Source organism: Nerophis lumbriciformis, linkage group LG02 (genome assembly GCF_033978685.3).
Source record: "Nerophis lumbriciformis linkage group LG02, RoL_Nlum_v2.1, whole genome shotgun sequence".
NCBI lineage: Eukaryota > Metazoa > Chordata > Actinopteri > Syngnathiformes > Syngnathidae > Nerophis > Nerophis lumbriciformis.
In genome coordinates this window covers 52,704,059-52,719,828 of record NC_084549.2, presented here as the reverse complement: position 1 = coordinate 52,719,828, position 15,770 = coordinate 52,704,059, and the positions used below count along the sequence as shown (strand labels likewise).

The window sequence follows — 15,770 nt, the reverse complement described above, 5'->3', positions numbered from 1 at the left end:
AATCGTTTTTAATCATATTTATTTTTATATTGGTTTTATATTTATTTATTTTTTGTTTTTATTCAGTCATTGGTGGAGCTAAGGATAATATTTGAATATTGTTTTTAATATTGTTGTGAAGCACTTTGGAAACATTTCTGTTGTTTAAATGTGCAATACAAATAAATTGATTGGATTGGATAATTCATTAAAAAAAATAATACAAAAGAAAACAATTTTTTATGCATATGTCAATTTATTCAGTTATAAACTTGAATTAACTTTCTTCTTTCCTTCATGGATCTAAACTTGACCGCTGACTGTATTTTTTTCCTTTATTTTAATTGTAATATTTTCAGAATGTGTTCGTTCTATTTTTGGCCAAAGTAAAACAAAGAAAACATTCTGAAGTTGTCTTTATTTTTTTGTTTTAATGCCATGATTTTGATAGTCCGGCCCGCGTGTGCACAGTTTTTCTTCCATGCCGCCCCTGAGATAAAATGGGTTTCACACACCTGATATGGACGATACTCGATATAAATGAAATACATATTTGGCCAACGATAAGAGTTTTTAAGACTATCGTTGTAATTAGGGATGTCCGATAATGGCTTTTTGCCGATATCCGATATTCCGATATTGTCCAACTCTTTAATTACCGATACCGATATCAACCGATACCGATATCAACCGATATATGCAGTCGTGGAATTAACACATTATTATGCCTAATTTGGACAACCAGGTATGGTGAAGATAAGGTACTTTTTAAAAACATTAATAAAATAAGATAAATAAATTAAAAACATTTTCTTGAATAAAAAAAGAAAGTAAAACAATATAAAAACAGTTACATAGAAACTACTAATTAATGAAAATGAGTAAAATTAACTGTTAAAGGTTAGTACTATTAGTGGACCAGCAGCACGCACAATCATGTGTGCTTACGGACTGTATCCCTTGCAGACTGTATTGATATATATTGATATATAATGTAGGAACCAGAATATTAATAACAGAAAGAAACAACCCTTTTGTGTGAATGATGGTGGTAAGCTACTTTCATAGCCACAGCTGCCCTAGGGTAGACTGACGCTTTACATGTAGAACCCATCAATCATTCACACCTGGTGGTGGTAAGCTACTTTCATAGCCACAGCTGCTCTGGGGTAGACTGACGGAAGCGTGGCTGCAATTTGCGCCAACGGCCCCTCCGACCACCACCTATCATTCATCATTCAATTCACCGGTGTGAGTGGCACCGGGGGCAAAGGGTGAAGTGTCCTGCCCAAGGACACAACGGCAGCGATTTTTGGATGGTAAGAGGCGGGGAGCGAACCTGCAACCCTCAGGTTTCTGGCACGGTTGCTCTACCCACTACGCCATGCCGCCCCTAATATTATCGGACATCTCCAGTTGTAATGTGATAATGCATGTTGATGACACATTGTAGCTGTGTCCCGCAAAGTTAAAAGCGACAAGCAAACAAAGGCGTCCTCAACACAATGCAACGTCCTCACTAGCCAGTGTGGCTCCACAGTGCGAAGTCACCTCGAGGTATGCACAATCAAAGGAATAAAAAAAAAAAATGTCATTGATATTGTTGCATCGCCATTTTCTGTTTTTGTCGGATTATAATTGTGATCAAAATTGAATCATTCAATGATCATAAAAATTTGAAGTATCAGTATCAGCATTGGTATCACCAACACTGCCCCTGTAACTACTTGGTATTGGATTGAAACCCAAATTTGTAGCATTGCCAAAAACTAGTGTAAAGTAATAAACAACAGAAGAATACGTGTTTATTACATTTTTAACAGAAGTGTAGATTGAACCATGTTACAGAAAGTAAGCAGATATTAACAGTAAATTAACAAGTAGATTATTAATAGTTTTGAGAAATGACCTAATATTTTACCACATACATTGTCATTAGCTTTGTCACTTGTTTTGAAATGCTTCTATTATCATTAATGTGCAAAAAATTATATTGTGATTTATGTATATATCGTTATCACAATAGACTGGAATATATACTGTGATATAGATTTTAGGCCATGCTTAGTTTTTGACCGACCTTTCAGAATGGGTAACTCACAAAAAAACCTAGGTACCACTGCAAGGGGATGCGAGACAGCAGCTCCAAGAAGGACACAAAGCAGAGTGGGGGTTTGTTTGCAAAGGAGCGTGACGAAAAGGGACTGAGTACCAAGCTTCATATGACACCATTAAGTCCCACCGTGTTCCTCCTATATGAAAAGTGCCTGCTTAAGTCGATGTCAACATACATAGTTAACAGCCAAAGAGGTAATTTCTACAAACCCCGTTTCTATATGAGTTGGGAAATTGTGTTAGATGTAAATATAAACGGAATACAATGATTTGCAAATCCTTTTCAACCCATATTCAATTGAATGCACTACAAAGACAAGATATTTGATGTTTTTGCAAATAATAATTAACTTAGAATTTCATGGCTGCAACATGTGCCAAAGTAGTTGGGAAAGGGCATGTTCACCACTGTTACATGGCCTTTCCTTTTAACAACACGTTTGGGAACTGAGGAGATCATTTTTTAAGCTTCTCAGGTGGAATTCTTTCCCATTCTTGCTTGATGTACAGCTTAAGTTGTTCAACAGTCCGGGGGTCTCCGTTGTGGTATTTTAGGCTTCATAATGCGCCACACATTTTCAATGGGAGACAGGTCTGGACTACAGGCAGGCCAGTCTAGTACCTGCACTCTTTTACTATGAAGCCACGTTGATGTAACACGTGGCTTGGCATTGTCTTGCTGAAATAAGCAGGGGCGTCCATGGTAACGTTGCTTGGATGGCAACATATGTTGCTCCAAAACCTGTATGTACCTTTCAGCATTAATGGCGCCTTCACAGATGTGTAAGTTACCCATGTCTTGGGCACTTATACACCCCCATACCATCACAGATGCTGGCTTTTCAACTTTGCGCCTATAACAATCCGGATGGTTCTTTTCCTCTTTGGTCCAGAGGACACAACGTCCACAGTTTCCAAAAACAATTTGAAATGTGGACTCGTCAGACCACAGAACACTTTTCCACTTTGTATCAGTCCATCTTAGATGAGCTCAGGCCCAGCGAAGCCGACGGCGTTTCTGGGTGTTCGGTTTTCGCCAAGCATAGGAGAGTTTTAACTTGCACTTACAGATGTAGCGACCAACTGTAGTTACTGACAGTGGGTTTCTGAAGTGTTCCTGAGCCCATGTGGTGATATCCTTTACACACTGATGTCGCTTGTTGATGCAGTACAGCCTGAGGGATCGAAGGTCACGGGCTTAGCTGCTTACGTGCAGTGATTTCTCCAGATTCTCTGAACCCTTTGATGATATTACGGACCGTAGATGGTGAAATCCCTAAATTCCTTGCAATAGCTGGTTGAGAAAGGTTTTTCTTCAAATGTTCAACAATTTGCTCACGCATTTGTTGACAAAGTGGTGACCCTCGCCCCATCCTTGTTTGTGAATGACTGAGCATTTCATGGAATCTACTTTTATACCCAATCATGGCACCCACCTGTTCCCAATCTGTTCCCACCTGTGCGATGTTCCAAATAAGTGTTTGATGAGCATTCCTCAACTTTATCAGTATTTATTGCCACCTTTCCCAACTTCTTTGTCACGTGTTGCTGGCATCAAATTATAAAGTAAATGATTATTTGCAAAAAAAAAATGTTTATCAGTTTGAACATCAAATATGTTGTCTTTGTAGCATATTCAACTGAATATGGGTTGAAAATGATTTGCAAATCATTGTATTCCGTTTATATTTACATCTAACACAATTTCCCAACTCATATGGAAACGGGGTTTGTATACGTATACATATGTACAGGCCAAACGCTTGGACACACCTTCTCATTCAATGCGTATTCTTTATTTTCATGACTATTTACATTGTAAATTATCACTGAAGGCATCAAAAACTATGAATGAACACGTGGAGTTATGTACTTAACAAAAAAGGTGAAATAACTGAAAACATGTTTTATATTCTAACTTCTTCAAAATAGCCACCCTTTGCTCTGATTACTGCTTTGCACACTCTTGGCATTCTCTCGATGAGCTTCAAGAGGTAGTCACCTGAAATGGTTTTCACTTCACAGGTGTCATAGTTTTGATGCCTTCAGTGACAATCTACAATATAAATAGTCATGAAAATAAAGAAAACGCATTGAAATGAGAAGGTGTGTCCAAACTTTTGGCCTGTTCTGTATATATATATATATATATATATATATATATATATACACAATGTAGCTTGTTTCAAGTAGCTTCTAGTGTAGCTTGCTACAATTCTCTAGAGATAGCTTCCCCTGTAGCTTAGCTACATGTAATCAAGAGTAACTAGTAGCATAGCTTACTACATTACCCAAGTAATTTGCCCATCACTGGTTAACAGAAACTCCACTGTATTGCACGTTTTGTAACACCGATCACTATTCAATCAAAAAAGTGTGTTACCTCAGTGATGAGCATTCTGGAGGCCATGGTCAGGCGAGTTCTGGGGGAGAAGTGGCTGGTGATCATTATTCTCATGCCGGCCTCTGAGAAAGACAGCTGGTGGGGGTACGCTGACAGCAACTCGTCAACCATCAGCACTGACGTCTTCCTGTGGTGGTTTGCTTAATGACACCCACAAATACACACATGTGCGCAAACACACACGCGCACACAGAGTATAGTGTACAGTTATGATCACGGCCACAAAAGAAACATCCAATTCTCTATTTTTAATCATAGTTACACTCCTAATAATACACATAATGGAATATTCTTGTCCGTTACACCAACTGAAACTGGAAGAAAATGTGGAGTTAGTCCTTTCTTTTTCCTTTTTCTACAGGATTTCAAGCGGCCGAGATGAATTTCCTCGGTCGGGTGGCGGGGTTCTCCCTTAGAGATAGGTTGAGCTGTCATTCGGGAGGAGCTCAAAGTAAAGCTGCTGCTCCTCCACATCGAGAGGAGCCAGATGAGGTGGTTCGAGAATCTGGTCAGGATGCCCCCCGAACGCCTCCCTGGGGAGTTAGTTAGGGCACATCCGACCGGTAGAAGGCCACGTGGAAGACCCAGGACACGTCGGAGGGACCATGTCTCCCACCTAGTCTGGGAACGTCTTGGGATCCCCCAGGAGGAGATGGACAAAGTGGCTGGGGAGAGCAAAGTCTGGGCTTCTCTGTTTAGGCCGCTGCCCCTGCGACCCAACCTCAGATAACTTAGACTTAGACTTAGACTTAGACTAACTTTAATGATCCACAAGGGAAATTGTTCAACACAGTAGCTCAGTTACAATGAAAGAAAGTGTAAGGATGGAAAGGACAATGCAGGTATAAATAAACTAATATAGCGATAAAAAATCTAACATATATACGAATATATACATAACATGTATAACATAAGCAGAAGAAGACGGACGTATGGATTTTGCAGTGTGTCCGTGGGAATTGTTGTCTATTTCTCCACTACATTTTGTGCGGTCAGATGTTGAATGAGACAACCTGCTGACTGTTGTCGATCACGAAGATGTTGATGGGTTGAGGTCTTGGCTTCACGTTATTCCACACCAAAAATCATCCAATCATGCCTGTGAGAACCTTGCTTCGTTCACGAAGGACACACTCACAGTCTTAACCAGAAGTGGGCCCAGCATTGATAGTACAGGGAGATTTCGATTGATGCATGGTGCAGTAGGTTGAATTATGCGGACACGTTTGTTACTGGATATTTTCTCATATGCGTCTGCCTTTGTATGTGTCAGTAATATGCAACTGTAATTATTTGATACTTTTCTATAGTGACAAATGGTCTGTTCAAGACAGCAACATTGTTCAATTAAGGACACTTATTACAATGGGAAATTACTTTAAAAGGTAATTAATTACCGTTACTCGTTACTTTCCCCAAAAAGTAATTGAATCACTCTCTGAATTATTCTTTATTAGATGTTATTAATTACTATAGAAAGTAATTAATGTAAATTAAAGAGCTACTCCCTGAAGTGATTGCTATGATTTTTAAAGTTGTCCTGTTCGGATCAAAGGTAGTGTGTCACGTTACATCAAACGTATCGGTAATGGCGTTGAAACATGCATGAAAGTATTTAATTTCATTACTTGTTACCAGACAAAATAACGGCGTTAGTAACGGCATTATTATGTATGTCTAACTTGTGTGCTATTGTGTGCTTAACTGTATAGTAGCCTATAGTCTTCCATGTTTACTTTTTGTAAATGACTTGAATAAAATAGAAGAAAAGACCAACCTTGTGTGTTTATTGGAAATCCCATAACTCCCCAAAATGTGAAATTTAACCATGAAGGCACGACGCAGATATTTATAAAACATTCTTGCCTTTTTCCAAACCTGCTCAAAACGAGCCATTTGGAATTTGAGACTTTATTGACGTTGTTTTGCATATCACATATCTTCTGCCAAGACAGAAGATATGTGAAAACATAATGTCAAATACGTTATGTCTACATATTTGTCAGAAGATATCTCCATACCAGTGACGTGCAGTCAGGGGAGACAGGTGAGGCGGGGCCTCACGTGTCATCATGGAAAGAAAAAAAATGTAAAAAGAAAAAAAAAAAATTAAATTGTTTTATGTATCCAGTGATTATACTATAAAGTTATTTTCCATTTAACTTCACCAGTTTTAGATAATTTTTATTCAAAATCGCTGAATTTTCACATTTGCCGTTCAAATACTGAGAAGAGACTTGCGGTGATCAGCAGCCAGTTGAGCCTCCTCATGGATTGCGCAATGACTCGGCTAACTGCTGGCCTGCAGTGCAGTGAGACTGTATTGCAATATGAATTATATTATACATTTCCATAGTTTAGTTAGCTGACGTATATAATGTACAGTGTATTTTGTCAACAACTGTATGTGTGTAACGTATTTCTTGTGCTGAGCAATCATAAAACGGCTGCGAAGACGCACTGGCTGAGGCTCGCAGTAATCCCGCCTCATAGTGGTAGAGGGCGCTAGTAATCCCAGAGATCATTTCTGCGACTACTCGGCTGCAGAATAAGTGACAACAAGCAGCAACAGTTAACAATGGTTTATTTTTTCCTCTCGCCTGGACTTTTAACATGGAGGATTACATATCTAAAATAAAACAGTTTTCTAAACTGGACTTTCAATCGAAGCAGGAGGTAATAATTAAAGGAAGATCTCCAAGGAGACAGAGAGACTTTTAAAACTATAGAAAGATAAGGAAGACTTCTATAAATAAGTTATCGATGCTTTTGTTCAAAAGGAGCGGCGCATGGACTTCATTTATAAGTAAAGGTAAGACCATAATACATTTTTTTTAATTAAATGTACTTTTTTGTGTGCTACCGTTTGTATGTGTAAAGTTAAAGTCAAGTTAAAGTACCAATGATTGTCACACACACTAGGTGTGGTGAAATTTGTCCTCTGCATTTGACCCATCCCCTTGATCACCCCCTGGGAGGTGAGGGGAGCAGTGGGCAGCAGCGGCGCCGCGCCTGGGAATCATTTTTGGTGATTTAACCCCCAATTCCAACCCTTGATGCTGAGTGCCAAGCAGGGAACAATGCTGGTATGAGCTTTTAAACATAACCCGTTAACTGCTGCCGATCAAATGGTGAATAAGATACTCTTTAGGGTTCATATGTTTGTAAATCTGACTGTGATGAAGTCAGTGCCTCACCAGCCATGAACCTCACCGCACCTCACTGATACATACATGGTAGAGGTTTACCCAAAGAGCTTTGCGCCAGTCTTCTATTTTTATTCCGTTGTAATCTGTCATTATAGTCAGTAAGTTCCTTATTTTTCTTTTGTTGTGCGTTTTTAAGTAAATAACGAGTTCCATGACAAACGACAAAATGAGTAAAGACAGAAATCCTTCAAATGTTTACCTTTCTTCAACAGGACTGCTGTCGCATCCGAGCCATCGTCCAGTTCGCCATTTGCCGCTCCATTCCTTACACTGGATGAGTATTTCTTCTTCCTCTCCAGAAAACGAACGACATGGGAGTTCAGTCTAGAGAAAACAAAACTGATGTTAAAAAAAATAATAAACCAACATAGAATAAGAATATGGTTGGAGTACAGTGGGTCCAGGATCTACGTACGAGTTCTGTTCCTATGACGGCGATAGTGGAGTAAGTTAGTCAGAACTTAAACCTTAAGGATATATACACCTAACACCTGAGTCAGTCACACAGTAATTTTACACTAATAAAATATTAAATTCAAGACATAACTAAAACAGTAATGAAAAACAAAAACAGCTCCTTACTAAGTGGCGTTCCAAAGGATGGAGAGAGAGGAAATGTCAATAATGAAACCACTATGCTGCGTCGTTATCACTGTCTTTTCATAGGCACAGATCCTTTAACATGTTCACATGTACAATCATTATCCATCATGATGGCCGCGACGTTTGACCAAGCATGCAACCAATGTTGAATTCTACACTTCACTTTTACTTTCCTTTTCTTTGAGGCACTGCCATCAAAAAAGTCTGTCTAGCGCTTGGAAGACTTCAGGACTGGAAAAATTAACTAAAAACAACGAAAGTGACGTTGTCCTTCCTCAGGTTAGCAACACACGTCAATGTATTCTTCTGCTGTGCGCAGAAAACTAAAGTAATTCTGTTGTTGTTTTTGTACAGGGATAGTAATCTATGGTAATGCGTCGATACAGGAGACGTCATTACAGCAAAAGTTGTTACAGGACGTGTCGTTACAGGAGGCGTCATAACAGGAAATTTCGTAACACTAAACGTCGTAACATTAAACGTCGTAACACTCATCGCCTTAACACTAAATGTCGTAAAACTAAATGTCGTAAAAAAACTTTGTAAAAATAAAAGTTGTAAAACGAAACGCCTTTACATGAAATGTTGTAATAGGAAACGCCGTAACAGGAAAGCCACTTACAGGAAACAACCATGACACGAGATGCTATAACCCAATGCGACGTAACTTGAAATACCATAAACCAAAATAACATAACCCGAAACGCCCTAACGCAAAGCGTCGTAACACAAAATGCTGTCACAGGAAACGTCGCAACAAGAAACGCTGTAAAATGAAACGGCGTAAAACAAAATGGAGTAAAACGAAATGGCGTAAAACAAAATGTAGAACCCGGAAACACAAAATGCTGTAACACGAAACGCCGTAACGCGAAATGTTGTAACGCAAAACAGCATAAAAAGAAACGCCGTAACAAAAAACAGCGTAAAACTCAACGGCATAAAACAAAACGTAGAAACACGACTCTGTAATGCGAAACACCAAAATGTGAAAAGCCACAACACACAACGTCCTAACACGAAACAGTAACACGAAACACCGTGATACGAATCGCCGTAACACGAAATGTCGTAAGACTGGCCGCTTGTATAAATGCTTTTGAAGGCCTGTTTGACTTTTTACGACGTTTACAGTTGAACTTACTTCATGATCAAAATATAGACGAAATACATCAGAATTAACGTGAGAGCTTCCCACCTAGAAAAAGAAAAAAAGAGGTCAAATGTATTTATGAGTGGAACTTTCTCAGCCAGTAAATGAAAGCACACACAGTTTTGATGACAAATAACATAAATGAGACTTACCAAACAACTTTTTCATCATAGATGAACTAAAACGAGGAAGAAAGGAAATTGGAAACATTAGAAACTTATAATTTGAATGTACTGTATATGCAGTAGTTGTTGTTGTTTGTAATATTTTGGTGGTTTACCTACATAAGACGCTCCAAATATTAGAAACGCCTGTCGGTGTAATCTATGGTAGCTCTAGTCTAACAGAACATTTACTACGTGTCCAAGTGAAACTCCCAAAAATTTGAATATCATTCAAAAGTTAATTCATGTCAGCAATTCACATTTAAATGTTATTATTTTGGTATAATTTTGATGATCATCGCAGTTTTTGAAAACCCCAAATTTAGGAGATTTTCAATTTGAAGTTTTAATAAACCATAGTCATCAAAATGATATCAAAACAATGTTTGAAATATCGTGAGTTGCATGTTATAAGCCGATGTTAGTTTCATCTTGTAAATCTAATTGCTGCAATAAACAAACATTTGCACCATATTCATATTGTTTTAGTATCACCTGTACATACTGTACATTTAAAAAAATTAATTATTGCGTCTATGAGTATTACATCCTCAAATGACTAAATAAAGTTTGATGAAACAGAACATCGTACCTCTTGTAGATGTTCTGATCACTCACTGAAATTGATTTAACTATTTCATAGAGTACTTATACATCAATTTTATTTAGGTCGACTAACTAAATTTACTTATATTATATTCACTCTATGTTAATTACATTTTGTAAACAAAAATACAATTTTGGTGTTTGTATGTGTTTTAATGATGATGATTTAATGGTCTAATTAAAAAGTTAACAAATCATGCACACATTTTACTGCACATACCCTAAACATAGTGGTTTCTAGTTCAGTCCTGTATTTGATATTAATGAATTGTGCAGGTGTTAAAAAAATGCATTGTTCATGTCATGATTTGAAATAGTCTTGAGTTACCACAATAAGAGCGGAGATAGAGAGGGTGTAGTAGACAGAATCTCTGAGCAGAGGCCAGCAGGACAGATGGATCGTCTGGATAAAAAAAAAAAAAAAAATAGTCAGGTTATTAAATCTAACTTTGAATAAATGTGATATTTGTTGTCACTTGGGTCCAGACAATTTTAATGGTCATTTAAATACAGTGCAACCTGTTATGTGGATATCCAACAGATATGTGATTGTTGACATAAAAGCAACTTTACTTTCTCCATTTTTATAGGTAGTCTCGTGTTTTTAACTATATTGATATACTTATCTAACAGAGCTGCTATATTAATGCAGGCGAATACTTACATGCAACTTACTTCACACAAAACAGGAAGTTACTGTGTGCACATTGTGAAGTTGTGTGACGATTCCGTCGACACGAACCGACCATTTGTCACAGAAATGACCATATTTTAATGTCGATGAAATCGGTCGACAATGTATATCAACATCAACTTAACCCTCAGGGGGACCCAGGATCTTTTTGGGTCCGTTTTCTGCTTTTGAAGATGACATCATGCAACAGAATTTTCCTTTGAAAAATTAGCGGGATGAAAAAAGGCCACATGAGATGTAAAGGTATTAATCTCAAAATTTGCAATGTCCGTTTTTTGCTAAGTTATTTTAAACATGAGTTATACAGTTAGACTACGATTTAGGCCTGATGACCCTTTTGTCCCCTATTGACTCCCATTATAATGGCCATTTTTTTAATATACCGTATTTTTCTGACTATAAGTCGCAGTTTTTTTCATAGTTTGGCCGGGGGTGCGACTTATACTCAGGAGCGACTTATGTGTGAAATTATTAACACATTACCGTAAAATATCAAATAATATTATCTAGCTCATTCACGTAAGAGACTAGACGTATAAGATTTCATGGGATTTAGCGATTAGGAGTGACAGATTGTTTGGTAAACGTATAGCATGTTCTATATGTTATAGTTATTTGAATGACTCTTACCATAATATGTTACTTTAACATACCAGGCACGTTCTCAGTTGGTTATTTATGCGTCATATAACGTACACTTATTCAGCCTGTTGTTCACTATTCTTTATTTATTTTAAATTGCCTTTCAAATGTCTATTCTTGGTGTTGGGTTTTCTCAAATAAATTTCCCCAAAAAATGCGACTTATACTCCAGTGCGATTTATATATGTTTTTTTTCCCTTCCTTATCATGCATTTTCGGCAGGTGCGACTTATACTCCGGTGCGACTTATACTCCGAAAAATACGGTACTGTAAACCTGTTATTTTATAATGCTTTTTCCATGAAAACCAAATGAATCTAAGCATGTATTTTTTAAATACATGCAAATCCTATTAGAGGTATAATTTGACCCCTCAACCACTAGATACCACCAGAGTACCATAGAGCAGTGGCCCCCTACCACCGGGCCGCGGCCCGCTACCGGTCCGTGGATCGATTGGTACCGGGCCGCACAAGAATAAACATTTTTTTTAATTAAATCAACATAAAAAACACAAGACACACTTACAATTAGTGCACCAACCCAAAAAACCTCCCTCCCCCATTTACACTCATTCACACAAAAGGGCTGTTTCTTTCTGTTATTAATATTTCTGGTTCCTACCTTATATATCAATATAGATCAATACAGTCTGCAGGGATACAGTCCGTAAGCACACATGATTGTAATTTTTTATGACAAAAAAAAAAAAAAAAAAAAATACCCCCCCCGCCCCCCCCGGTCCGTGGGACACATTTTCAAGCGTTGACCGGTCCGCAGTTACAAAAAGGTTGGGGACCATTGCCATAGAGTACCATCCAGCCATCCATCCATTTACTACCCCTTGACCCTCTCGGGGTAATGGGGGGGAGGGGCCTATCCCAGCGACACTTGGGCGGAAGGTGGTGTACACCCTGGACAAGTCGCCACCTCATTGCAGGGCCAACACAGATAAACAGACAACATTCACACTCACGTTCACACACTAGGGACCATTTAGTGTTACCAAACAACCTATCCAAATCTTCATATTAGACGCATGGTTGCTTTGAAAATCAAAGACCTGCCAACAACTTGTATGCAATAAAAAACATGTTAGTTAGTTGGTAGTGACATTGCGTGGAGGTGGTTACATATAATATAATGTAGTCCACGTGAGTGGGTGCATGCGGGCACTGACACATTTGATCCACATACAAACGTGGGGCTTTTGCAAGACGTCGTATGTACAAGGCTGCAAGTTTATGTATAAATGTTGCAAATACATACAAACATGCAAATATAAACATATTTTGTGAATGCATGTCTGAAATCAACCAAGTCCAGACAGCCTATTCGATCTAAAGCTCAAAGATGCTTTGCTGCAGCTTCACAAAAACATGTTTTCGTCATGTCTGTGTGATCATGTTTTGTTTTAGTTATGGTCGGTTTTGTTTTTGGACTCTTTGTGCACTCTTGTTTGTTTTGTCACCATAGCAACCCATTAGTTTTCACCTGTCCTCATGTCACGCACCTGTCTCACGCTTTGCACTCGCACATCTGTCACTAATCATGTCACTGCTATTTAAGCCTGTCTGTTTCTGTTGACCGTCCTGGCATACTTGCCAACCCTCCCGGATTTTCCGGGAGACTCCCGAAATTCAGCGCCTCTCCCGAAAACCTCCCGGGACAAATTTTCTCCCGAAAATCTCCCGAAATTCAGGCGGACTCAGGTCCATAATAACAAATATTTTATTTGAGTATTAACCCACAATTTAAACAGCATACCTGCCCAATCACGTTATAACTGTAGAATGATGGAGGGCGAGTTCTTGGTTTCTTATGTGGGTTTATTGTTAGGCAGTTTCATTAACGTCCTCCCAGCGCGGCAACAACACACAACAACAGCAGTCACGTTTTTGTATACCGTAAAGCAGTTCGTCTGCCGTAAACAGCAATGTTGTGACACTCTTAAACAGGACAATATTGCCATCTAGTGCATTTGATGAAAGCACTTTTGTGCGTGCCACACATCAACGCATCATCAGAGAAGGATGGACAATTCAACCCTTAACTCAACAATGAGTAGATGAGTGTTATGTGTGTGTATATGTGTAAATAAATGAACAATGAAATTCAAGTATTTATTTTATACAGTATATATATATATATATATATATATATATATATACATATATATATATATATATATATATATATATAAAATAAAATATATATATATATATATATATAAATATACTGTATATATATATATATATTTATATATATATATATATATATATATTTATATATATATATATATATATATATTTATATATATATATATATATATATATATATATATATATATATATATCTATATCCATCCATCCATTTTCTACTGCTTATTCCCTTTTGGGGTCGCGGGGGGCGCTGGAGCCTATCTCAGCTACAATCGGACGGAAGGCGGAGTACACCCTGGACAAGTCGCCACCTCATCGCAGGGCCAACACAGATAGACAGACAACATTCACACTCACATCAACACACTAGGGCCAATTTAGTGTTGCCAATCAACTTATCCCCAGGTGCATGTCTTTGGAGGTGGGAGGAAGCCGGAGTACCCGGAGGGAACCCACGCAGTCACGGGGAGAACATGCAAACTCCACACAGAAAGATCCCGAGCCCGGGATTGAACCCAAGACTACTCAGGACCTTCGTATTGTGAGGCAGATGCACTAACCCCTCTACCACCGTGCTGCCCTATATATATATATATATATATATATTATCTATATATATATGAAATACTTGACTTGGTGAATTCTAGCTGTAAATATACTCCTCCCCTTTTAGCCACGCCCCCCAACCAAGCCCCCGTCCCACCCCGGCCACGCCACCCACCCCCTCCCCCCACCTCCCGAAATCGGAGGTCTCAAGGTTGGCAAGTATGCGTCCTGGTGACATCATCTCTGTTTACCTCTGCTACCTTTCATTCCTAGCCATAGTTCCATGCCATAGATTTAATGCTGTTTCACGCCACAGTAAGTTTTGTTTTCGTTGTCATGTCCATAGTGTCTGCCTTTGTGCAAGTTTTGTTTCATTAGCCAAGTTTGTTCTCCGCCACTGTGCGCGCCTTTTGTTTGCTTCCTTTTTTGTAATCTGTTAGTGTTTAAAATAAAACATGTCCATACCTTCACGCCTTGCCCGCGCCAACTTTCCTTTGCATTCCGGGAAAACACAACACCCCAAGGTCCACGTTTTGACAGTTTTATCACGCAACCAGTACAGACAGTCTAATTGGCACTTCCCTTCTCCCATTGGTGGTGTGGCTGAGTGTTTGTTTTTGAACGAGTCTTTGAAGTTTGCTATTTGGCTGCAAAGTTTGTATCCATGTTACCATGACGTCAGCCAGACTCATGCAACCTGAACGCTTGCCACAGGTTCAAGACACTGGGGAATTATTTTTTTTGACCAGGTAAGCACAGTTTTGCATCAATTTTGGTATAATTCACATTCAGTATTTGTATTTAAATTTTGGTATTGCACTTATTATGATTCTTTGAAATAACTAGTGCAAATGTCGTTTGTCTATCAGGGTGTACCCTGCCTTCCTCCCGTGTGCAGCTGGGATAGGCTCAAGCACCACCCGCGACCCCGTAAGGGACACGCGGTAGAAAATGGATGAAAAAACTCAAATTTTCTTAGTTTTTGTGTTTGTCAATGTTTATAAAATGTTTGTCATTTGATGCATGTCATCTTTTTTTTTTTTTGCAGGTTTGTTCCACCTAAAAAAATCCACCTAAAATCCTTGTTCTACAACCTACATGCGGCCACATACCCTTTTTTGTCATATGGTGGACATTTCGTTACAATGCCTTTGTGGTTTTCACAAACATTGAACCCACATAGAATGGCACAAAAGGTTACAGGCGGCAAATTTTGTGGAGACTCTAGTCGTCATTGCGCCAGCAAAAGTCATTAAGACCCGGCTGCCTGTCATGCAGTCAGCAGCATGGTTAGTCCTTCAAAGAGAGATGGAGAGCAATGGCAGCAATCCCAGCTAAACAATACACATTGTGTACGGACAGAAAAAGAGCAGTTCACATGTGCACCATTTGCCACAGGCCCACTTGCAAAGACCATCTTTGGTCTTTAATAGATGTTCTCAATGAGTCTGTGTGTTACCTCCTTGTTGTTATTGCTGTTCTACTTGTATTGT

At 38.7% G+C, this 15,770-nt stretch overlaps 1 protein-coding gene across 2 annotated transcripts in view; it reads right to left on the bottom strand.

Moving 5' to 3' along the window:
* The window catches only part of slc24a3 (solute carrier family 24 member 3), a 329,241-nt gene that overhangs the window by 43,696 nt on the left and 269,775 nt on the right, over positions 1-15,770 (bottom strand). For both annotated transcript variants that reach the window (XM_061964480.2, XM_061964488.2), the window contains 5 exons: positions 10,562-10,636; positions 9,616-9,641; positions 9,455-9,508; positions 7,907-8,031; positions 4,478-4,638 (listed from right to left, as the gene is read on the bottom strand). In XM_061964480.2, the coding sequence (XP_061820464.1) occupies positions 4,478-4,638; positions 7,907-8,031; positions 9,455-9,508; positions 9,616-9,641; positions 10,562-10,636 (441 nt within the window). The remainder of the gene's footprint in view (positions 1-4,477; positions 4,639-7,906; positions 8,032-9,454; positions 9,509-9,615; positions 9,642-10,561; positions 10,637-15,770) is intronic.